The 25,803-nt window shown below is 42.0% G+C and overlaps 1 protein-coding gene and 1 long non-coding RNA gene across 3 annotated transcripts in view; one reads left to right on the top strand and one right to left on the bottom strand.

The window, feature by feature from the left end:
• Nucleotides 1–9,095: 9,095 nt before the first annotated feature.
• The window catches only part of LOC102116058 (uncharacterized), an 84,061-nt gene continuing 67,353 nt past the window's right edge, over nucleotides 9,096–25,803 (bottom strand). The window contains exon 4 of the long non-coding RNA XR_010587891.2: nucleotides 9,096–9,232. This is a non-coding gene — a long non-coding RNA (uncharacterized lncRNA). The remainder of the gene's footprint in view (nucleotides 9,233–25,803) is intronic.
• BCL2L15 (BCL2 like 15) lies at nucleotides 9,396–16,823 on the top strand. Of its 2 annotated transcripts, none has more exons than XM_005542279.4 (4): nucleotides 9,396–9,729; nucleotides 10,308–10,429; nucleotides 15,843–16,067; nucleotides 16,692–16,823. In XM_005542279.4, the coding sequence occupies exons 1-4, from the start codon at nucleotides 9,603–9,605 to the stop codon at nucleotides 16,707–16,709; spliced, it is 492 nt and encodes a 163-aa protein (XP_005542336.3). In that variant the 5' UTR covers nucleotides 9,396–9,602; the 3' UTR covers nucleotides 16,710–16,823. The 2 variants fall into 2 exon arrangements, with proteins under 2 accessions (XP_005542336.3, XP_045240771.2); XM_045384836.2 differs by having other exon boundaries at nucleotides 15,843–16,011.

Here is a 25,803-nt window from a genome sequence, read left to right on the forward strand (position 1 = left end):
TTTGTATTTTTAGTAGAGACGGGGTTTCACTGTGTTAGCCAGGATGGTCTCGATCTCCTGACCTCGTGATCCGCCCGTCTCGGCCTCCCAAAGTGCTGGGATTACAGGCTTGAGCCACCGCGCCTGGCCAACTATTACAGTTTCTTTTTTTTTTTTTTTTTGAGACGGAGTCTCACGCTGTTGCCCAGGCTGGAGTGCAGTGGCGCGATCTCGGCTCACTGCAAGCTCCGCCTCCCGGGTTCCCGCCATTCTCCTGCCTCAGCCTCCTGAGTAACTGGGACTACAGGCGCCCGCCACCGCGCCCGGCTAATTTTTTGTATTTTTAGTAGAGACGGGGTTTCACTGTGGTCTCGATCTCCTGACCTTGTGATCCGCCCGCCTCGGCCTCCCAAAGTGCTGGGATTACAGGCTTGAGCCACCGCGCCCGGCCCTATTACAGTTTCTTAGTCTTTCTTTTTAGAGCTGGCAGTAAGTCCAGATAATATCAGATACAAAGGAGAGTGGAAAATCTAGAAATCAGGATTCTTAAGTTTTTGGCCAAAGAACATTGATTCATTCCTTTCATTCCTATTGGCAATTGACCCCATTTTTCAATGATGATGTTGTAAAGGTTAATGTTGGTAAGGGAATGGGGTAAGGATGGGATTTGGATTATTTCCTAATCAATTTTAGGAATTGTGTTAGTAATTAAAGATGGCTGATGTGTGGAAACTGACAGGGGTCATCATTTATGGGGGTCATCTTTTCTTCCCTGGATTATTATAGCAAATTGCTAACTGTTCTCATATTTCCAATCATGCTTTTTAGGCCAGATTCCAAAGTCCTTAATGTCATCTAAAGTACCTCTTTGGTGTCAAGTCTTGCCACTCCCAAAATGCCTTTTCTTCTGGCAGAAGCAAACCATTTGCATTGCAGTTCCCTGTATACACCAGCTTCTTTCACCTCTGTGCTTTAAACCTGCTTTTATTGTCTGGAACATTTTTTCACCCTCATATCTTCTTGAATTAACACCTTGTCTATCTTTCAGTGTTCAGCTCACTCATAAGCTCCTTCAGGAAGTTTTCTTTAACCCTCACTGCCTTCATTAGGGATCTCCTTCAAGCTGTGAAAGTAGCCAGAGCATACCTCTAGCAGTAGTACTGTGATTGTTTTCTTGTTGCTTGTCCTCAATTTTTATTCTGTTCTTACCTGACCACATTTTGTACATTGAAGCAACTTATGGCAAGAACAAATCTAATAAAATGATGGTAAAATATAAATAAGACTAGCGAATCCAGAATGGGAAAATTAAAATACCAGTTAAGACCAGCTGGGTTAGGGATGGGGAAATACACAAATGTTCAGGCTGTTTGGGTCTATTAGGTGATATAGTTGAGCCTTGATTTGTCTCTATAGGCGATTTAGCAGTCATAAGGGAAACAGTTATAATTGTCATCAGAGAGGAAGAAACATTGATTTCTAAAAGAAATTTACATGTAGTTTCACATAGGTGGTACTAAGATATGTGCAAGATCCTATGAGAAGTTAGTAATGGGTTTCACATGACTTTCTTACAGTATTCTTCAACGAAAGCAGAGACGTTAATATAGAGCTTAGATTGGGTGCAGTCGTTCACGCCTGTAACCGAGCACTTCAGGAGGCCAAGGAGGGAGGATTGCTTGATGCCAGGAGTTCAAGACCAGCCTGGGCAGCATAGTGAGACCCTGTGTGTAAAAAAATTCAGTTGGCTGGGCATGGTGGCACATGCCTGAAATCCCAGCTGCTCAAGAGGCTAAGGCAGGAGGATTACTTGAGCCCAGGAGTTCGAGGTTACAGAGAGTGGTGATCATACCACTGCACTCCAGCTCCAGCCTGGGTGACCGAAGGAGACCCTATCAAAAAAAAAAAAAAAAAAAAAAAGTAGGCTAGACATGGTGGCTCATGCCTTTAATCTCAGCAGTTTGGGAGACCAAGGTGGGTGGATCACTTGAGGCTAGGAGCTTGAGACCAGCCTGGGCAATGTAGTGAGATCCCCATCTCTACAAAAGTAAAAAATTAACCAGGTGTGGCAGTGTGTGCCTGTAGTCCCAGCTACTTGGGAGGCTGAGGTGGGAGCACTGCTTGAGCCTAGGAGGTTGAGGCTGCAATAAGCTATGATCACACCACTGAACTCCAGCCTAGGCTACAGAGCAAGACCCTGTCTCAATAATAACAACAACAACAACAACAACAACATGGTGCTTAATGAAGGCATTTCTTCAAGGACTTAACATGATCCAAGAATATAGCCTCCATCATCCAGCTTAATTCAAGGATTTCTACTATCTAGATACATAGATGAACACATACCCTTCAGAAAATTTTTCACCTATCACTTCTCTCAGTTAGGCTCTTTTTTTTTTTTTTAATCTGAGACGGAGTGTTGCTGTGTCACCCAGGCTGTAGTGCAGTGCTGTGATCTCAGCTCACTGCAACTTCCACATTGCAGGTTCAAGCCATCCTCCTGCCTCAACCTCCCAAGTGGCTGGGACTACAGGCATGCACCACCGTGCCTGGCTAATTTTTGTATTTTAGTACAGACGGGGTTTCGTCATGATGGCCCAGGCTGGTAACTCCTGACCTCAGGTGTTACCCAGCCTCAACTAGGCTCTTAATAGGAGTAGATAACAAACAGTATTGAATTTTCTGGTAAGAGCCTGGGTTTTGTGAGTTGTTTATTGAATGGTCTTCCCCATTGAACAACTTTTTTTTTTTTTAAACGGAGTTTTGCTCTTGTTGCCCAGGCTGGAATGAATGGCACGGTTTTGGCTCACTGCAACCTCCGTCTCCCGGGTTCAAGCAGTTCTCCTACCTCAGCCTCCCAAGTAGCTGGGATTACAGGTGCCCACACCACACCCAGCAAATTTTTTGTATTTTTAATAGAGACAGGGTTTCACCATGTTGGTCAGGCTGGTCTCAATTTCCTGACCTCAGGTGATCCACCTGCCTCGGCCTCCCAAAGTGCTGGGATTACAGGCATGAGCCACCGCGCCTGGCCTGAACAACTTTTTTTTTTTTTTTGAGACGGAGTCTCGCTCTGTCGCCCAGGCTGGAGTGCAGTGGCGCGATCTCGGCTCACTGCAAGCTCCGCCTCCTGGGTTTACGCCATTCTCCTGCCTCAGCCTCCTGAGTAGCTGGGACTACAGGCGCCCGCCACCGCGCCCGGCTAATTTTTTGTATTTTTAGTAGAGACGGGGTTTCACCGTGGTCTCGATCTCCTGACCTTGTGATCCGCCCGCCTCGGCCTCCCAAAGTGCTGGGATTACAGGCGTGAGCCACCGCGCCCGGCCCTGAACAACTTTTAAGAATGATTCTCACCGGGTGTGGTGGCTCATGCCTCTAATCCCAGCACTTTGGAAGGCCAAGGTGTGTGGATCACCTGAGATCAGGAGTTCGAGACCAGCCTGGCCAACATGGTGAAACCCCGTCTCTACTAAAAATACAAAAATTAGCTAGGTGTGGTGGCGGGCACCTGTAATCCCAGCTACTCAGGAGGCTGAGGCAGGAGAATCACTTGAAACCCGAGAGGTGGAGGTTGCAGTGAGCCAAGATCATGCCATTGCACTCCAGCCTGGGCAGCAAGAGTGAAACTCTGTCTCAAAAAATAAAAAAAATAAAAAATAAAAAAAAGAGTGATTCTCTCTTTCTTTTTATTTCCATAGTGCTTGCCACATAGTATTACTCAGTAAATCTTTATTGAATGAATGGCTGTATATAATTAGATTCTGATGTGTTTTGGGATTGATGTTTGAAATGAGTTTTACGATACTGTATCAACTATATGGAAAATAATGGAATTTCTTCTAGACCAGGATTTCTTAAAAGTGGCCATACTGACATTTGAGGCCAGATAATTATTTGTTATGAGGGGCTTTCCTCTGCACTGTAGAATGATTATTAGCAGTATCTCTGGCCTCTACCCACTGGATACCAGTAGAATCCTCAGTTGTGACAACTAAAAATGTCTTTAGACATTGTCAAAGTTACCCTGGGACAGGTGGCAAAATGGCCATTACTTGAGAACCACTGATTTAGACCATGGATCCTCAGGGGTAGGAAAGGGAGGGATTAGAACAACTTCAGAATTGCATTTTCTGTATTTTTATGGTTCAGTTAAATGGTGAATGTTTACATACTAGGAGAAATAAAATTGAAGTGCTGCCAATTCAAAGCGTAGCAAGGGGCTGGGCGTGATGGCTCACACTTGTAATCCCACCACTTTGGGAGGCCGAGGTGGGTGGATCACAGGATCAGGAGTTCAAGACCAGCGTGGCCAACATGGTGAAAACCCATCTCTACTAAAAATACGAAGAATTAGCTGGGTGTAGTGGCGGGCACCTGTAATCCCAGCTACTCAAGAGCCTGAGGAGGGAGAATCACTTGAACCCGGGAGGCGGAGGTTGCAGTGAGCCGAGATTGCGCCACTGCACTCCAACCCAGGCGACAGAGTGAGACTCCATCTCAAAAAAAAAAAAAAAATAGTGTATCAAGGGAACAGGATGCAGGTGGTGGAAACTGAGTAAATTTTTTTTTTTTTTTTTTTTTTTTTGAGACGGAGTCTCGCTCTGTCGCCCAGGCTGGAGCGCAGTGACCAGATCTCGGCTCACTGCAAGCTCCGCCTCCCGGGTTCCCGCCATTCTCCTGCCTCAGCCTCCCGAGTAGTTGGGACTACAGGCGCCCGCCACCTCGCCCGGCTAGTTTTTTGTATTTTTTAGTAGAGACGGGGTTTCACCGTGTTAGCCAGGATGGTCTTGATCTCCTGACCTCGTGATCCACCCGTCTCGGCCTCCCAAAGTGCTGGGATTACAGGCTTGAGCCACCGCGCCCGGCCAAGGAAACTGAGTAAATTGATTGACTTTTTAAAATTAAAGACTATAACTGAAAGGTTGATCTAAAGAAAATTAGGTATGACTAAGCAACTGAATAAATGAAAATACTAAAGTAATCCCAACTATTGGAGTTTTTAGAAGACTATGTTCTTCTTGGTCGCTTTTCTGTAATGTAAGAGGCATACATAGAATATGAAATTGTTGCTTTTGGAAAATATACTTTTAAGATTATCTCAATGAAGAACTGATTTCTCCTATAGCCTGGCTTTACTAATTTATAAGCAAAAATGACTAAAGCTCAAGTATACTATTAAGTTAATGCTTTAATATTTTCCCCCCTAGGAACTCTCTGTAGCTTCTGCAGACATGGGGTTTGATGATGTGATATAAGTAGATGTTTATATTTTAGAATCCATGAAGGTAGTCCATACTGTGCTCTTAAAGCAGCAGCCTTCTAATATCATTCTTAGTTGACAGGTAAACAGAATGTTGTGTATGTAATGAGGTCCCACAAAGACAATAGTGTTTTGGAACACCGCAGAGGCAATAATTTGCTTAGTTACCATCATTTTATAGTTGTGAATCAGTGACTGTGATGTATTTCCGTTCCCCCTATTTTTGAACAGGCGTTCTGTTAAAAGTATTCTATTCCTTTCTTAGATATGGGGTGTTTAGGGGAGAGGGGACACATTGCTTGTTTTCTTAGTTACAAGTCTCCATGTTGAGAGGAGTTGCACCCAAGGATCTTCATCCACATGCACATCTGGTACACATGACAGGATCCTGGACTTTAAGCCAATGATACAATGAGACAAAGCTTTTCGGGGAGGGATGTAAATTGTTGTGGTCAGAGGGTAGCAAGATAAACAAGTGACGGTGAAAAAATTCTGGCCTTATCATTTTTCAGTAATAATTAAGAGCACAATATTACAACTGCAAGGGTGAAGGTATGTGGGCTGATGGAAAGGGATAGTTTTGGAGGGTGCTTTATTGAAGACCCAGAAGAAGTAAACAAACGTGGAAAATTTACTCCACATTGACAATGACAGGCTGTACTCTCTTTCTATAGCTTTACAACATTGATTATAAAAGACAATGCAAAGGAGTTGAAATTAGACTTTTTTTTTTTTTTTTTTTTTTGAGACAGAGACTTGCTTTGTCATCCGGGCTGGTGTGCAGTGGTGTGACCATGGCTCAGTGAAGCCTTGATCTGGCCTCAAGTGATCCTCCTGCTTCAGTCTCCTGAGTAGCTGGGACTATAGGTGTGTGCTGCCACCCCTGGACTCAAGATTCGAGTTCAAAGATGGCATGAGCATACTGATAATGAAATGAGGAAGGTGGTTTATTACTGTGGGAAAAGCTTCAGTCTGATGTAAGACAGACTTGGTTTTATTCTGCCACTTACTGATGTGTTGGGGTCCGCGTGTTTCCTAAACAAAGGAATGAACACACAAGACAACACAAGACAAGACAAACATGGTGGCCGCCTCGAATGGCGTGCTCTGCTTTATTTTATACAGTCGTTTGTGGAATGTTGCCAAGTCACAAGACACATTGTTGTTTTTCTGACCTTTCCCTGACTTTCTGGATTTTCAAGATGTTTACACATAAACAAGCCCCCAACGCCCTGCTTCGTTTGCAAGAGCAGGACTTATCGGGAACGTCTCGTTTGCGAGCACATAGTCCTCTACACTGATGTGTGAACTTGGGCAAGCTATTTAATACCAGCTGGATGGTCTCATAAATATTTTCGTTTTTTATATATTGTTTTGGGAGTATGTCACAAATGTATTTTTTAGAATCCTTCAACTGTCAGTGGCTAGCTCTAATGTGAAAGGAGGCTAGCCTACAATTTTCTCTGAGTGCCCTTCTGATGTTAAAGATCTGAAGCCTACTTAGTAATAATGGAGGTTTCAGCCCTTTCGTCTCTAGAGAGAATGAGCAACAGATGACAAATGAAAATAGCGCTTTTTTTAGCTACATGGGAACATAATTTGTGTTCTTACTCCAAAAGCAATTTATGATCATTTTTAAAAATTAAGACTTTTTAAGAGCAGTTTTTTAGGTTCAAAGCAAAATTGAAACAAAGGTACAGAGATTTCCCATATACCTTCTGCCCCCACACAAGCATAGTCTTCCCCATTATCAACATCCTCAATCAAAGTGGTACAATTTGTTTTAAACTGATGAACTTACCTCATCAATTATTACCCAAAGTCCAATTATCACCCAAATTCCTCCTCATCTTTTCATGGCCTGATAGCTCATTTCTTTTTTTATTTTTTGATGGAGTCTCACTCTGTCACCCAGGCTGGAGTGCCGTGGTGCCATCTCAGCTCACTGCAACCTCCGCCTCCTGGGTTCAAGCAATTCTCCTGCCTCAGTCTCCTGAGTAGCTGGGATTACAGGTGTGAGCCACCGCGCCTGGCCAGCTCATTTCTTTTTAGCACTAAATAATGTCTATTGTCTGTATGTATGACAGTTTATTTATTCATTTACCTACTGAAGGACATATTGGTTGCTTCCAAGTTTGGGCAATTATGAATAAAGCTGCTATAAACAACCATGTGCAAGTTTTTATGTAGACAAGTTTTCAGCTCCTTTGGGTAGATACCAAGGAGTACAATTGCTAAATCATATGTTAAGAGGATGTTTAGTTTTGTGAGAAACTGCTAAACTCTTCCAAAATGGCTGTGCCGTTTTGCATTCCTACCAGCAATGAATGAGAGTTCCTGCCCCACATCCTCACCAGCATCTGGTTTTGCCAGTGTTCTGGATTTTGGCCATTTTAATAGGTGTATAGTGGTTGTATGTGTTTTCAAATGGAACAGAAAACACAAGATTGGCTTTGATATTTTGCAAGACAGAAATTCCATTCTGAACAACTGACTTACTGTTTATGCTTGAATCTTTTCTTTTTTTTTTTTTTGGAGACAGAGTCTCGCTCTGTTGCCCAGGCTGGAGTGCAGTGGCGTAATCTCGGCTCACCACAACCTCCGCCTCCCAGGTTCAAGCAATTCTCATGCCTCAGCCTCCCGAGTAGCTGGGATTACAGGCACGCACCACCACACCCAGCTGATTTTTGTATTTTTAGTAGAGATGGGTTTTACCATGTTGGCCAGGCTGGTCGTGAACTCCTGACCTCAGGTTATTCACCCACCCCGGCCTCCCAAAAATGCTGGGATTATAGGTGTAAGCCACCATGTCCGGCCTATGCTTGACTCTTTTATTAGTTGGAGCTGTTAATAACTTCACCAGGTCAGAGGTTGAGTGGTAAGTTTGCTGATAGACTTGATTTGGGTCTGAGACCCAGACCCAAAATCTAGGTTTAGCTACATTAAAAAGGCAACCACTACAGATAAGTGTCCAATCATGAGATCTCTTAAAACAGTGATGGAGTCCGACCCTGTTAGGAAAATCCTTTTGCTAGAGAGAGAATCTCAGATCTCTTTCATCCTGGTCATTATGCCTTGGGCTAAAAGGAGGACATTTAACATTTATTGTACGCCAACAGTGCTAGGCCATTCTGCATGTTATCGTACTTAATCTTCATAATTTATCTGTGAAATATTTTCCATTGTCCCCATTATAATTCCAAGTTGTTTGAGTTGTTTTTTTTAACTTTCCCAGACTTTATATTTGCTACCCCTCCACCTAGAATAGTATTATGCCTCCTTTTTGCATAGTGAATGCCTACTTATTCCTCAGAGCTCATCTCAGATGCTACTATTTTAAGGAAGCCTTCCCAGTCCCCTGGGCTTGTTTCCCTATTAAACTGATCAAAGGCTTGATTCTCTATTACACTTCACTGATCTAAGTGCACTGATCTCAATAGCACAAATAACTATGTGATTAGTCATTTAATGTCTGTCATTTCTGCTGAAGTGTAAGCTTCATGAGCACAGTAACTGTGCCTGTATCATTTTTCTATGTTATAGTGCCAAGTATAGTTCCTTGTTTGGTAAATAATTATATGATTATGGCAAATAAATTCCATAAACAGAAGGGTTTTTTTTTTTTTTTTGAGACGGAGTCTCGCTCTGTCGCCCAGGCTGGAGTGCAGTTGAGCGATCTCCGCTCAATGCAAGCTCCACCGCCTCCCAGGTTCACGCCATTCTCCTGCCTCAGCCTCCTCAGAAGCTGGGACTACAGGTGCCCACCACCACGCCCGGCTAATTTTTTTTTTTTTTTTTTTAGTAGATACGGGGTTTCACCGTGTTCTCCAGGATGGTCTCGATCTCCTGACCTTGTGATCCGCCCGCCTCGGCCTCCCAAAGTGCGGGGATTACAGGCGTGAGCCACCGCCCCCGGCTGCGTAAACAGAAGTTGAATGCTGGTCCACTGTAACTTCAAAACCTTCCTTTAAATTATGCCATATGCAGGACCTAAGAAGTAAAGGAAGTATTTCTTAATACAATTACTCCAGAGGCTCTTCCTGAACTCTGTTTCAGTTCTAGATTGGCTATCTAACGATAAAAGTTAAGCATTAACTTTATGTGGTTAGGGTGTGGTCTGAGATAAAGAACCTAAAGTCTTTAAAGTCTCCCCAGTTCCAAGTAGGTAATCCCCTCCGAGAAGTCCCACCTTTCTGAGCAGCTGTGTTTGAAGAAAGCTAGTGGGAAAAGTTCCAGGACTACATGTCAGGAAACTACAAGAGTTAGAAACATTTGTTGATTTACAAGTGTTTTTAACTTCCTGCTGGGCTGAAAACTGCTTGTTTTGTGGAAAAGCGAAACTTGGCAGCAAACATCTAAAATGAAGAGCCCCCAAACTTTTGAGGAAAAAACGGAATGCATTGTGAACACTCTACTCATGGACTTCTTGGACCCAACATTGCAGGTTGCCAACCGGAACCTATGCTGTGTAGATGAAGTAGATTCAGGTAAGGCTCCTGGCCTAGGTGGTGATTGCAGGTCAATAAGAGTATGTTTTCGGCTGGGCACGGTGACTGACTCCTGTAATCCCAGCACTTTGGGAGGCCAAGGCAGGTGACTTGAAGTCAGGGGTTTGAGATCAGCCTGGCCAACATGGTGAAACCCCATCTCTACTAAAAATACAAAAATTAGCCAGGCATGGTGACTCACGCCTGTAGTCCCAGCTACATGGGAGACTGAGGCATGAGAATTGCTTGAACCTGGGAGGCGGAGGTTGCAATGAGCAGAGATCATGCCACTGCACTCCAATCTGGGCGACAGAGACTCAGTCTCAAAAAAAAAAGAGTATGTTTTATTTATTTCCTTTAAGTTTCAAAAGGCAAACTCTAAGCTTTCAGTAACACCTAAAGGGAAAGAGGTTCTTAATGAAGGGAAACTTTCTGACTATTGGTGTTGACAAAACATTTAAGCTCTTGGGAGATGATGTGAAAATTATTTAAAAACAAGACCAATTTTTCCATTGCCCAGATTCCTGGGACTTGCCATTGCTTCAAGCATTGTAACAAATGTGTTCCCTCTGTCGTAGGAGAGCCTTGCTCTTTTGACGTGGTTATCATTGCTGGTCGCCTTCGGATGCTGGGTGACCAGTTTAATGCAGAATTGGAAACTTACGCCAAAAACATCATTGCAGAAACCATTCAAGAACAGGTCAAGTTTCTACTTCATGCTATTGTTTGCTGCTTTTTTTCCTATTTCAAACTTCCTTTTCTTACTACTCCCATACTATGGTGACTAGGAATGTTCTATGAAAATATTTGGGGGCTTATATTCCAAGGAGGTATAGCAAGAATTCTCCAATTGCTAAAACCTAAGTGGTATGGAGATGGAAAATTTTTGGCATAGGCTGATGAACCTTTAGCTTGTCTCTACTTGGTCTTCATCAGAGCTGTGCTTAGTGTGCATAGAGCACATTTTATAGCACTTTATTCTTGGCAAAGTATAGCATTTTTTTTTTTTGAGACAGGGTCTTATTCTGTCACCTAGGCTCAAGTGCAGTGGTGTGATCTCAGCTCACTGCAGGCTCCACCTCCTGGGCTCAAGCGATCCTCCCACTGCAGCCTCCTGAGTAGCTGGGACTTCAGGCAAGTGCTACCATGCCCATCTATTTTTTATTTTTATTATCTTTATTTTTAGTAGAGATGGGTTTTTGCCATGTTGCCCAGGCTGGTCTTGAACTCCTGAGCTCAGGTGATCCACCCACCTCGGCCTCCCAAAGTCCTGGGATTACAGGCGTGAGCTACCACACCCAGCCTATGCTTTTTTTTTTTTTTTTTTTTTTTTTTTTGAGATGGAGTCTTGCTCTGTCACCCAGGCTTCAGTGCAGTGGTGCGATCTTGGCTCACTGCAACCTCCATCCCCCAGGTTCAAGCAATTTTCCTGCCTCAGCCTCCCAAGTAGCTGGGACTACAGGTGCACGCCGCCACACCCGGCTAATTATTTTTTGTATTTTAGTAGAGATGGGGTTTCACCATGTTGCCCAGGCTGGTCTCGAACTTCTGAGCTCAGGCAATTGGCCCGCCTCGGCCTCCCAAAGTGCTGGAATTACAGGCATGAGCCACCACACCTGGTCCCAGCTTATGCATATTTTAATATTTATTTTGTTGGAGGTGGGCACTTTTTTCCCCCAGGGTCCAGCAGTGAAGTATATACAGGAATGACAGGCAGTCTACAAGTTTGATGCAATGAGGGATAAGCCCTACAGCAGCTCACTGGCTTTTCATCAGAATGCTGATTACTGGCAGTAGCACTTGGACTCTGTTTCAGATGTAAAGACAATAAGGCAGTATCTAGGAGATGTTGCCGATATATATCAACAATGACAGCTAATATTAACTTATCACTTACAATGTGCAATTATTATCTCATTTAATCATTATGCCCCTGTATGAGTTATCATGGAAGCTATTATCGCCGCAGCAACCTCTCCCCATCTGCATATAACACCACAAAAGCAAACATCTAACCTGTTTTGTTCACTGCCATATTCACACAACCTGTAACAGTGCCTTATATATAATACGTCCTCAGTAAGAATTTCTTTTTTTATTTTTTTTGGAGACAGACTCTCACTGCAACCTCTGCCTCCCGGATTCAAGTGATTCTCCTGTCTCAGTCTCCCAAGTAGCTGTGATTACAGGCACCCGCCACCATGCCCTGCTAATTTTTGTATTTTTAGTAGAGATGGGGTTTCACCATGTTGGCCAGGCTGGCCTTGAACTCCTGATCTCAGGTGATCCACCCGCTTCGGCCTCCAAAAGTGCTGGGATTACAGGGGTGAATCACCGCGCCTAGCCCATCTGGGTGGATCACCTGATGTCAGGAGTTCGAGACCAGCCTGGTCAAAATGGTGAAACCCCCATCTCTACCTAAAAATACAAAAATTAGCCGGGCAGATAACTTGACATCAGGAGTTCAACACCAGCCTGGCCAACATAGAGAATCCCTGTCTCTACTAAAAATACAAAAATTAGCTGGGTGTAATCCCAGCTACTTGTAATCCCAGCTACTTGAGAGACTGAGGTAGGAGAAACCTGGGAGGCGGAGGTTGCAGTGAGCTGAGATCACGCCACTGCTCTCCAGCCTGGGCGACAGAGCAAGACTCTGTCCCAAAAAAAGAACCACACTCTTAACCATTATGCTTTATTCTTCCTACTATACATAGCTTGGGCAGTGTGCCTACACTACTTTCAAGCAGAACTGGACCTGTTACCTCCAGTTACTTGCCCTGAGGCTGTCCTAGGTAGTTGATAGCTGAGTTGACTTTTTTTTCATTAAACAGATTTTTTTTTGGCTGGGTGCCATGGCTCATGCTTGTAATCCCAGCACTTTGGGAGGCTGAGAGGGGCGGACTGCTTGAGGCCGGGAGTTTGAGACCAGCCTGGCCAACATAGTGAAACCCCATCTCTGCTAATAATACAAAAATTAGCTGGGCATAGTGGCGCACACCTGTAATTCCCAGCTACTCAGGAGGCTGAGGTAGGAGAATCACTTGAAACTGGGAGGCAGAGGGAGGTTGCAGTGAACTGAGATCTCGCCACTGCACTCCAATCTGGGCAACAGAGCGAGACCCTCTCTCAAAATAAATAAATAAATACATACATACACACATACATACAAACACAAATACACAAATTAGCCAGGCATGGTGGCACACAACTGTAATCCCAGCTACGCGGAAGGCTGAGACAGAAGAATTGCTTGAACCCGGGAGGCGGAGGTTGCAGTGAGCCAAGATGGTGCCATTGCACTCCAACCTGGGTGACAGAGCAAGACTCTGTCTCAAAAAAAAAAAAAAATTATTTGACTTGAACTTGTTTTAATAAAAAAAATATTTTGAAACAGCCCTAAACTCAGGGAAAAGTTGCAAGGATAGCACAAATAATTTCTCTCTTTAATCATTTGACAGGAGGGAGTTGACATGATATTTCATCAACCCCTAATACTTTTATACTTCCTTCAAACGAGGACATTCTCTAATGTAACCACATTCTAACCATCAAAACCAGGAAATTAACATTGATTCATTTTCATCTAATCCTTAGATCTCTTTCAAGTTTTGCCATTTTTCCTGATAATGTAACGTATAGTAAAAAGTTGTAGGCCAGAATCACATATTGCATTTAGTTGTCATTTCTCTTTAGTTTCCTCCAATCTGGAATTTTTCCTCAGTCTTTCCTTGATTTTCATAACCGTGACACTTGAAGACTATGGTCTATCTTGTTGAATGTCCCTTAATTGGGTTTGTTTGATGTTTCTTCTTGAATAAATTAAAGATATGTACCTTTGGTAGGAATATCACAGAAGTATTGCTGTGTTCTCAGTGCATTGCATCAATTGGCACAATATTTCATTTTATCCCAGTATTGATGTTGTTAACTTTAATCACTTAAGATGGTGTCTGTAAGGCTTCTCCTCTATAAAGTTACTCTTTTGCCCTTTGTAATTAATAAGTGTTTTATGGCGAGGTACTTTGAAACTATGTAAATATTCCACATCTCATCAAAATTTCAATGCATTCATTTTTTATCAGCATTGGACCCATGAATTCCTACTTTATTCAGTGGGTTATAATCTGTTAATGTCATTATTAATTTAGATGCTCAAATCATCCTAGTTTTAGCTAGTGGGAGTGCTTTCACTCTAGACTGCACCTCTTTGATGTGTCTCTATTTTTATTTGAGTACTTCCTTAATTTCTGACAGAAGATCTTATACTTCCCTAGCCCCAAACTGAAATCAACCATTCTCCAGAGAGCGCTGGTTTCTTTTATTTTTTGAGACGAGTCTCACTCTGTTGCCAGTCTGGAGTGCAGTGGCACGATCTCAGCTCACTGCAACCTCTGCCTCTCGGATTCAAGCAATTCTCCTGCCTCAGCCTCCCAAGTAGCTGGGACTATAGACGCACACTGCCAAGCCTGGCTAATTTTTTTTTTTTTGTATTTTAGTAGAGACGGGGTTTCACCATGTTGGCCCAGGCTGGTCGCGAACTCCTGAGCTCAGACAATTCGCCGGCCTCGGCCTCCCAAAGTGCTAGGATTACAGTTGTGAGCCACCGCGCCCACCTTTTTTTTTTTTTTTTTTTGGAGACGGAGTCTCGCACTTTCCCCCGGGCTGGAGTGCAATGGCGCCATCTCGGCTCACTTCAACCTCTACCTTCCGGGTTCACATGATTCTCCTCCCTCAGCCTCCAGAGTAGCTGGGATTACATGCGCCCACCACCACGCCCGGCTACTTTTTTGTATTTTTAGTAGAGAAGGGGTTTCACTACGTTGGCCAGACTGGTCTTGAACTCCTGACCTCATGATTCACCTGCCTTGGCTTCCCAAAGTGCTGGGATTACAGACGTGAGCCACCGCACCCGGCCTTTGGTTTTAATGGAGAATGATATTTAGAAATCAAGATTTAGGTGCCCTCCCACACGGATGTCCTTTTCAGCTTGCTTGGGCTCTGATATTCAGCTCTGGCCAGGCTTGACCCGCCTAAATCCCCACAGATCTTGCTTGGACCCACCTAATGGCTTTTGGATCCCATATTTGAAAAGGAAAGAGGAAAAGGAAGAGCTACTCAATTATTTTAATTAATTATTATTTTATTATTAATTCTAATTAATTACTATTTTTGAGACAGTCTTTCTCTGTCACCTAGGCTGTAGTGTAGTAGCTCAATGATAGCTCACTGCAGCCTCAATCTCATAGGCTTAAGTGATCCTCCCACCTCAGCCTCCTAAGTAGTTGGGACCACAGGCATGTGCCACCATGCCTAGCTACTTTTTAAAATTCTGCATAGAGACAGGGTCTCAATGTGTTGCCCAGGCTAGTCTTAAACTCCTGACCTCATGTGATCCTCCCACTTTTGCCTCCCAAAGTGTTGGGATTACAGGTGTGAACCACTGCACTCGGCCTTTTTTTTTATTTGAGACAGAGTCTCGCTCCGTCACCCAGGCTGGAGTGCAGCGGCATGATCTCGGCTCACTTCAACCTTCACCTCCCAGGTTCAAGTGATTCTCCTGCCTCAGCCTCCTGAGTAGCTGGTATTACAGGCCTGTGCCACGATGCCTGGCTAATTTTTGTATTTTTAGTAGAGACAGGGTTTCACCACGTTGGCCAGGCTGGTCTTGAACTCTTGACCTCAGGTGATCTGCCTGCCTCGGCCTCCCAAAGTGTTGGGATTACAGGTGTGAGCCACCGCGCCCGGTCTTTACTTGAGAGTTTCCCAGACAATTTCCTAGTCATTCAAGCAATACCTTTACAATTTAACCAGCTGGACTATCACATACTTAATATTTTTCTTTCAAATCATTTTTCATTTATTTTGTTTAACCTAAGCAATAATATCTGAAATCATGGGTTTGATGGACTACTTATGTATTTTCAAATGCCCATTAATATAACAAAATATTAAAACGAGAAAAGATTATCCATCTACCCTCTGAGATTTCATTAGTTACCACCAATTGCACATTTGGCACTCTAAGAAACAATCGCTCTACTGGATTCCTGCACCTGCAGCCTCCTGCACTTTTTGAGGGATACTCTGTTGATATTTCCTTTGTCTTTCCTCAGGCAGGAGCTATACTCCAGAACACAGTGGAATCTCTCAGCAAGACCTGGTGTGCTCAGGATTCCAGCTTAGCTTATGAGAAAGCCTTTCTGGCAGTGTCAGTGAAACTTCTTGAGTATATGGCTCACATCGCTCCTGAAGTAGTGGGACAGGTGGCTATCCCCATGACGGGTATGATCAATGGGAACCGAGCCATCCGGGAGTTCATCCAGGGCCAGGGAGGTTGGGTAAGTGTGTTGGGGCTCCTGGCTTTGCTAGGTATTTGCACTGTTTTTGTACTAATACCTGGGATTCCAATTCATGACCCTTTTGGTAAATTGGAAACCAACAGGAAAACAGGCTTCCCTATTTTGCTGAAAATGCCTAGATTTTCTTGCCATGGAAAAGTGGAGCAGACAGAAGATCAGCCTGTGGGTGTTGGACTCCAGAGTCATGCTACCTAAAATATTGACTGCTGACTACTGTAAAGCTAATCTTCATTTCCTACACATAATCATCTATAAAGTATATTCGTGGTAGAGTTCTAATTTCAGCCTGGCTTCACTCTGTTCCCTTGTAAATTTCTGGGTCTTTTTTTCCTAACATCTTTATGTGTGTGTTAGGGAAGTCAGAATCACCTTAATAGTATCTAAGAAAAAACAATCTTTGCTGTAGTTGTAGCCATAGAAGGTATTCTAAGCCCATGTTTTAGTAATCATTAGAACTTATGCTGTCATAGAGCATTTACGGGGTCAGTGGAAGCCTTAATAAGAGCTACATTTCCTGGAGCTACCTGCAGATCATTTCCTGGTTTCTTAGGAAGTTCCTGAAAGCAATTCCTTTGACTGTAGGATTTTCACTGTCTTTCCTAGGAAAATCTGGAGAGCTGAAGAGGTGGAGCTATTCACGAGACTGAACATCACTTCCTTGTTGACTGATTGGGTGATTAACTCCTGGCAATTCAAACAAACAAATAAAAAAACACTTTTTTCATTTTATCAGAACTGAACTTAGCTGAATAAGTTATTTTTTACTGATTGTTAAAGTTGGGAGCAGCTGCCAGAGGCCTACAGAGTTGGTTTTTGTTTTGTTTTGTTTTGTTTTTTTGTCAACTTAACGCAAACCACAGAGATTTTCTACTTTCTGTTTTCACATGAGCTTTAATGAGGTTCTGTTGAAGCAAAGACCTCTAGACACAAAGTAATGACTTGTTAGTAGTGGAATTATAAACAACAGGGCAGGCCTTTGCTGGAGGTATTTTGAGAGAAGGGAGAATAATGGAAACTATTCCTTCAGATTTAGCCCTGTCCTTTGGTAAGCATCTTGTCTACTAATTTTGCAATTTAAAGGATTTCAGGAAGCTTTTTGGTTGAAAAATCTTGTTTTTCTTTTTTTTTTTTTGAGACGGAGTCTCGCTCTGCCGCCCAGGCTGGAGTGCAGTGGCCGGATCTCAGCTCACTGCACGCTCCGCCTCCCGGGTTCACGCCATTCTCCTGCCTCAGCCTCCCGAGTAGTTGGGACTACAGGCGCCCGCCACCGCGCCCGGCTAGTTTTTTGTATTTTTTAGTAGAGACGGGGTTTCACCGTGTTAGCCAGGATGGTCTCGATCTCCTGACCTCGTGATCCGCCCGTCTCGGCCTCCCAAAGTGCTGGGATTACAGGCTTGAGCCACCGCGCCCGGCCTGTTTTTTTTTTTAGATGGAGTCTTGCTCTGTCACCCAGACTGGAGTGCAGTGGCTCGATCTCAGCTCACTGCAAGCTCTGCCTCCCCAGTTCACGCCATTCTTCTGCCTCAGCCTCCCGAGTAGCTGGGACTACAGGTGCCCGCCACCATGCCTAGCTAATGTTTTGTATTTTTAGTAGAAACAGGGCTTCACCATGTTAGCCAGGATGGTCTGGATCTCCTGACCTCGTGATTCGCCCGCCTCGGCCTCCCAAAGTGCTGGGATTACAGGCGTGAGCCACCATGCCAGGCCTAAAATCTTGTTATTTTAAGTTGAGTATTTTCATTCAAAAATCATCCCTAAACTTCATGTTAATTTCACCTGAGGAGGACTATTTTATGCATTTTAGAGGTTGTAAGCAAAAAAAAAAACAAAAACAAAAAACAAAAACAACCCAAAAAACAAACAAACAAAAAAAATAGTTGTTTCTACTAGGAAGGTCAAAGAAAATAAAAGCTACTGCATTGTTACTGCCACAGGATGCAGGAAGTGCTGGCCCACATCTAGGACAGCAAGGCCACCCCAGCTGACATGAAGCTAGCTGCGTAGCACAGAGCTTTAAAAGTGTGGTTCACACACCACTTGTGGACCTTATTAAATTGCTGATTTGCATTCCTAGAGATTCTGATTCTGTAAGGGTAGGCTGGAGCCTAGGAACCTACCTTTTAAACTAGTTCCATAGGTGATTCTGATGTACATATAGAGTGTGACAGCCATCACTTTAGAGAATGGATTGACAAATTACAACCCACACGTCAAATCTGGCTTGCTGTCTTACTTTGTAAATAAAGTTTTATTGGAATAGAGTAACATTCACTTGTTTACATATTGTTCATGGCCACTTTTGCGCTACAATGGCAGAGTTGAATGATTATGGAAGACCATATGACTGGTTAAGTCCAAAATATTTACTAGCTGGCTCTTTACAGAAAAAGTTGGCTGACCCCTTCTCTAAATCAACATTTCTCCTTGGTAGTTGAAACTCTATTACAGTCCTGACAATTCAAGCAAACACAGCTGTGGATACAGGGTTTAAACTCAAAGATATTTAACTCTTTTTTGGGAACTTAGTCTCCATATGTTTGTTAGTTCTTGCATAATCCACAGTTTCTCTAGGTCTTCAGCCAATCAGAGAGCTCTGTAGCTCCTGAGTAGTCCATTTCTCTGGCCCTACAAGTGAGAGTGACTAGAAGCAAAACTTATGATTTGTATGATCTTATATCTCAAAATAGTCCTTAATGATCTAACAGATTAGTAGGCAGTCATCAGGTAGAGACTTCGAAAACCAGACTACTTTCCTGAATGTCAAGAAGAAAGGCATTGCTACTGTGATTCACGAAAAGCAGCATTAATGACTTTGGCTAAAGTTTAATAAAGCTAACCACTTCCCCTCTATCAGCCAGCCATCCATCTATCCCCTCTAAATTCAGAGAAGTAAATATGTAGTGCTGTTAATATATTTTTGCTTTTTAAAGTTATGCTTTGGCCTGGCGCGGTGGCTCATGCCTGTAATCCCAGCACTTTGTGAGGTCAAGGCGGGTGGATTACCTGAGGTTAGGAGTTTGAGACCAGCCTGGCCAACATGGTGAAACCCTGTCTCTACTAAAAACACAAAAAATTAGCCAGGCTGGGTGGCATGTGCCTGTAATCCCAGCTACTCAGGAGGCTGAGGCAGGAGAATCACTTGAACCTGGGAGGCGGAGGTTGCAGTGAGCTGAGATGGTGCCACTGCACTCCAGCCTGGGCGACAAAAGCAAAACTGTCTCAAAAAAAAAAGAAAGAAAATAAATAAAGTTATGCTTTTTCCTTTATTCCTAGTTAAATCACAACAGGTTAGTAATCTGTAAATGATGTGTCCTGTTTCTCTTTAGTAGAAATTATATTTTTGGCTAACCATTAAGAAACTTGTACTCCTTTGTCCCTTATGTTACTATAAACTCAAGATGATGAGTTTTGTGGTATTTGACTTCACAGGCAAAATCAAAATACTTTGACTGTTGCTATTCTGTTTTATGAAATAAACTTCTATCTATGCATTTGAACTAAGTTTCAGCAAATTCAATCTAAATTGAATAATTCCAGCTCCCAGTTTTATCCTGTGTTGCTCATAAAACAGTTCCAAGTATACTGCATTATCTTGAGATTTGAAGATATGGTGCCCACGGGGATTATACTAGGCAAATGCATTAAGCAGCTCTGGCCTAGGTGTTGTGTATTTTAGAAGACTCTATCTTAGGAGAGTTTAAGTGATTGGGCTGCAGGAAGAAGACATTTGTAACCCAGGAATTAAAAATGGATTCAGATTGCCTGATTTTAACACTTTAGTTTCACTATAGGCTAATTATGTGACATTGGGTAAGAGACATAATTCTTCTGTACCTTAGTTTCTACATTTGTAAAATAGAGATGATTTGGTAACTTATTAATAAGATTTTTGTGAGAGATAAATAAAACAATACACTTTGTAAAGGGCCAGTGCCTGGAATATTTTAAACACTGTGCCATTAGCAATTTGGAATTCTATGTTATGGAGTTCATAAGGTATTAGCTTGACTTTTTTCTCTCTCCATTAACCCTGGCTCTCACAGAGGCAAACCACTCTTAATGGCTTTACCTTTCACATCACTGTGAGTAATTCCTAAATATGATTTATTTCCCTTCTCAATTCCATACCCACAGACGCTTATTATTTATGTGTACCTTTCTTATCCCCATACTCTCCGTTTGCCATACAACTAGCTCAAAACCTCAGTCATTTTTACCTTGTCTCTCTCTCTCCAGTCCAACTCACCCAACAGTTTTTCTCATTCGTTACTTCCTTTTTGTCCTGGTTCTTCTACCAGATTTATTAGCAACTGCCTGGACTATTAATAAAGCCTCCTACTTAGGCTTTCAATAAATTGTTCTGTTCCTGCTCCATTCCAGTCTATCCTATATACTGACATCAGATTGATCAAAGCTGTGGTTCCTTTGTCTATTGTTTTGATTCATTTTTGTATATGGTATCATTCATTTTTAAATTTAACATACCAATGAAGATTATAGGACTTAAACATTTTATCAGAAGGGGGCATTTATTTGTTAAATCAAGAAATAACTTTCCAAAAGCATTGCTTTGAATGCCATTCTCTTAAAGTCCTTCAGTAGAACTTTTGAGGGTGATTAGATATGTTCATTATCTTGATTGTGATTTTATGGGTGATTTCATACCAACTTATCAAACTGTATACTCTGATTGAAATGTGTAGTTTATTGTACATTAGCACTACCTCAATAAGGTTGTTTAAAAAAGAAAATCTTCAGCGGCTCCCTACTGTTCATCAAATAAAGCCTGACTTTCAGTCTGATATTCAAATTCCCCTAGGATCTGGCCCTAACTGCCCTATATAGCCTTAATCAATCATGATTCTCCTCTACAATCCCAATGCTCTAGTAAAACCGAGCCAGTCACTAAAGCCATCCTCCTACTGTTCTCTGTGTTTCATATTGCTTTTTCTGAGGCTCTACCTGTAGACATCGTCAAGACCCAACCCAATTGTCACTTTCTCCATGAAGGCTATCCGTATAACTAGAACAAGAAGTGGCCTCTGCCTCCTCGAACTTTTGTTTGTACCACTTTTATGTTTCTTATCCAAAAAATGGCCTTAAATTGTAATTATCTGTATAGTCATCTTCCCCACTAGGATAAAGGATCGCTGAAGGATACAATTTGTTGTATACTTCTGTAACACCCCTCCTCTTCATTCTCTGTCATGTACATCGATATTAAAAATAGTCATTAAATGAATGAATAAATGATTGACTCAGATGAGACTTCAAGTTTGATTATATTTGAACAGGATGCTAAGCTTTAAGAGTCCTGATGCTCTTGGCCAGGTGTGGTGGCTCACGCCTGTAATCCCAGCACTTTTGGAGGCCGAGGCAGGTGGATCACAAGGTCAGGAGATCGAGACCATCCTGGCTAACACTGTGAAACCCTGTCTCTACTAAAAAATACAAAAAATTAGCCGGGCGTGGTGGCGGGCACCTGTAGTCCCAGCTACTCGGGAGGCAGAAGCAGGAGAATCGCTTGAACCCGGGAGGCAGAGCTACAGTGAGCCGAGATGGTGCCACTGTACTCTAGCCTGGGCGACACAGCAAGACGCTGTCTCAAAAAAAAAAAAAAAAAAAAGCTTCAGGCTGGAGTTGGTAGCTCATGCCTGTAATCCCAGTACTTTTGGGAGGCTGAGGCGGGTGGATCACCTGAGGTCAGGAGTTCAAGGCCAGCTTGGTCAACATGGTGAAGCCCCATCTCTACTAATAATATAAAAATCAGCTGGGTGTGGTGGCTCACGCCTGTCATCCCAACTACTCAGGAGGCTGAGGCAGGAGAATTGCTTGAACCCAGGAGGCGGAGGTTGAAGTGAGCCAAGATAGCACCATTGCACACCAGCCTGGGACAACAGCAAAACTCTGCCTCCCAAAAATAAAAAAATAAAAAAATGCTTCAATTGCAATTTATTGGTTGCCCTTTGCCTCTTGAGGATTCTGAAACCAAAGACAGAGTATGCTTCCCTGTGTAATATGTGGGAGGTTGACTATGAAGTCTGCAGCAGGTGAACTGAAGGACTTAGTGAAGTCTCAGAATGCTGTAGTGACAAACAGTAGATTAGAAGATGGGTAGGGGAACTTTTCCTACCATGGATGATGTGAAAACATGACAAAATGAAACAAGCTTAATTAAAGGCATTTTATAAGCCTCTTCCGTGTTCATTTATAAAAGGAGAAACAAGCCTATTCTAGAGATAAAGGAGGTCATTTATTTCTGGCTATTGCAGTTCTTCAGAGATGGACTCTGAAGCTCAGTATTGACACCATTCCTTTCATAATAATAGCCTTGCTGCTTGGACAGCAGCATTCAGGAAAGTACCCTTTGCCAGGTTCCTGTGCCTCCATGTAGGAAGGCCCATCTGCTCCTGGCATAATGAAAGTGCCTAGCTAGAGACAAGAAGCACAGACTGTGCCAGGCAAGAGACTTGGAGTAATTGATATAATGAGTAACCAAGTGAGAGTAGATCCCTCACCAAAGTGTAACCACATTAGCTTACATTATCACAACAGACTTATTTTAGGTATGTATTCTCAAGACCATGTTAAGCACTGTGGGTTACACAAATGCATAGAAGACACTATCATTGCCTTTGATAAATCTGAAAAACGGGGCATCTTTTGAATAAACTCTTAAACTTATAGGAGACAAGGAAATTGAATAAATGAAGAAAATGTCTATAGCTGTTATATTGAAGAGATTCAGACTAAGGGAAGATCATGGTGAAACAGTTAAGGGCAAGATTTTTGAAGAAAAAGTAATTGAGCTTTATGGCTTTATTTTCATCGTGGTGAAACTTAGGGGTACAAGTGAGAAGTAGAAAAAGAAGTAGAATGAACAAGGTCTGTAGGTGATGTGCTTGGATAGGTTGGCTGGGGATAGTTGACAGGGAGGGGCTTGGTGACAAGCTAAGGAATCTAGACTTGTTCCCATAGACCATCAATAACTATTCTGATTCTTTAGCATTAAAGTGCAGTTTTAAGAACTTTCATCCAGCCTTGGTTAACAGGAGATACTAGAATGGAAACATATAGATAGGAAGATAATATAAGTTTATTGCTATAGGAATCCAGGTGTGAAAGTGGGAATGGGACTAAGTGGGAATGGAAAAGACAGGTTGAATCAAAAAGACATTGAGGAAAAATTTCCAATAGGTCTTGGTGATCAAGAGAATGCTTACAAAGGACTGAATGTTTCACAGACAGTGTATATATCCCATATCAAATCAGTGACCCTGGGATGTAGGGAAAGGCAAGCGTAGTGAAACTAAAGCTAAGGTTGGGTAAGTATCTTCTCCAGGGTAAAACATGTCTCTTCCTCATCCAAAAGAGAGAAGGATGTTCTGAGAATCCTGAATGTTTTTCCTATTGAATAGTTTATCTTATCCTTGTAGTCTTTCCTGAAATTCTCTTCAATTAACCTGTATTGTAATCTAATTCCTGACCTCCATGATACTGATATTTCCCCTTAAACTAGCATACTCCCCTCTTGTTGGAACAGCTGACATGGTGACCAGCACTCTTCTCTATTGTGTTCTTCCTTCTGACCAAACACTACAGCCACATGAGGCAGCAGTGAGATGTGGCCTTGTCACTCCTCTTCAGGTGCTCATCCACAATTTACTTCCCACAATTTACTTGATGGTTCTGGCAAAATGTTGGTAAGTCTTTTTTTGTTGCATGGAATTGTTGTATTCACTTAGGTTTTATGCCAGACTGGTTTAAATGACTCATCATAAATTCTGAAACTCTTTTAGGTATTTGCCAACCTTTACTGCAAGTCTTGTTTCCCCTCCCCAGCTCTTTATCTTCCCACAACATACAAATGAGTCAACACAATCTTCATCAAAAAGTATTATGCTCTTATTGCCCTTCGGTATCTGTAGAAGGAAGTGTGATAAATTAAGTAGTAGCTTATTTAAAAAATAATAATAATAATAGCTCCAGCTACTTGGAAGGCCGAAGTGGGAGGATCACTTGAGCCCAGGAGTTCCAGACTAGCCTGGGTAACATAGCAAGACCCTGTCTCAAATCAAAACAAAACAAAACAAAACAAACAAACAAAAAAACCAAAACAAAAAAAATTAAAGTTTTGTGTTTTCTTCTTGTTTGTTTTTTGCTTGCTTGAGTGGTCTGCTCAGGAAATGGCCTTGTAGCTAAGTGGGTTTTGGGGGTTTGGTTATTTCACAATGTCTCTATACCTTTTGGGTTTACAGTTGAATAGAATCTTAAAAATTGCTGCTTGCTTTTTTAAAAAGTGTGAAGTTCTGCCCACACACTATTTACAGATTCTTAGATTTTGAAGAAAAGGACTATGGAGGCATCTAAGCAAAAATTTTTTTGTTATCTCCTATTTATTTCTATCTTCTCCCTCCTTAAGAAGAAACAAGAAAGTTAGTAAGAGATTGTTCTGAAATACAGGCTTGAGAAAAATAGATTTAAATTTTATTAGGCAGGTTTGCCTAATCAATTAATAAAAATAAAGTTTTAGTTTTGGTGTAATTGAGGACATTCTAAGGGTACAGAGAAATTATAAAACTATATTATCTTATTTGTCCAAACATAGAAAATCATTTTCCTTTTATGATTATGCTTTGCTACTCTGCAATTAAGCAAGTTATTTGGAATATTTTTATTTTTATGTTCTTTTCCAAAGTTACCTAAGGAATGTTTTAATTTTTATCAGTAATCATGTCTGTATCTTTAGTTCTGAGGTGCTTTACTAACTGGCTATGGATTTTTTTTTTTTTTTAACCATATTCTGGCTTTCTCAGTGTTGTATGCCCATCTCCTAAGATAATGTTTAGAATTTAGTAGGTACTCAATAAATTTGTTGAACAACTTAATGGATTTTTTTTTTTTTTTTTTTTTTTTTTTTTTAGTCTCAGGCTGTTGCCCAGGCTGGAGTGCAGTGGCGCAATCTCGGCTCACTGCAAGCTCCGCCTCCCGGGTTCCCGCCATTCTCCTGCCTCAGCCTCCTGAGTAGCTGGGACTACAGGCGCCCGCCACCGCGCCCGGCTAATTTTTTGTATTTTTAGTAGAGACGGGGTTTCACTGTGGTCTCGATCTCCCGACCTTGTGATCCGCCCGCCTCGGCCTCCCAAAGTGCTGGGATTACAGGCTTGAGCCACCGCGCCCGGCCAACTTAATGGATTTTTTAAATGTTTATTTCTAATTTTAAAAACAGTATAATAATTTTAGAAAGCAAACTTTATCCCATCACACTTATACAATTGATTCTCTTTTGCACCTTTTAGTCTTTAACTATGTACATACTTTTACATGGTTTTAGTTATTATAAACTTGAAATTTTGTATTCTTATAAATCAAAGATTTCCCATATTTTATGATTTAAAATAGCCAAAGTAAACATCACATTACTTAGAGCAGCAAGAAATTCTCTCTTAATTCTAGGTGGGAATAATTTGAGAAACATACTATTCTCAACAAATATTGCTGAAGAATGAGGGTTTAATTTATGTGTACTGGGATTGAGTTTCTTTATTTGAAATATTGTCTTTAAGTCACCTATAACCAAGATATCTCAATGATCTTACTTTTCTTTTTGCAGTACTTAGTAAAGAGCATGCAGTATCTTTAATATTCAGAATAAACAGTGTTCAGAATCATGATATCCTGAAAGAAGTTTGAATAATGTTGCAAAACAGAAAGG

The sequence above is a fragment of the Macaca fascicularis genome, chromosome 1, assembly GCF_037993035.2.
Source record: "Macaca fascicularis isolate 582-1 chromosome 1, T2T-MFA8v1.1".
NCBI lineage: Eukaryota > Metazoa > Chordata > Mammalia > Primates > Cercopithecidae > Macaca > Macaca fascicularis.

Coding starts and splice junctions, on each gene's coding strand:
- BCL2L15 (XM_005542279.4), top strand. CDS start 9,603: ATGAAGAGCCCCCAAACTTTTGAGGAAAAAACGGAATGCATTGTGAAC. Junction 9,730..10,307: donor TGTAGATGAAGTAGATTCAG/GTAAGGCTCCTG, acceptor CCTCTGTCGTAG/GAGAGCCTTGCTCTTTTGAC. Junction 10,430..15,842: donor CAGAAACCATTCAAGAACAG/GTCAAGTTTCTA, acceptor GTCTTTCCTCAG/GCAGGAGCTATACTCCAGAA.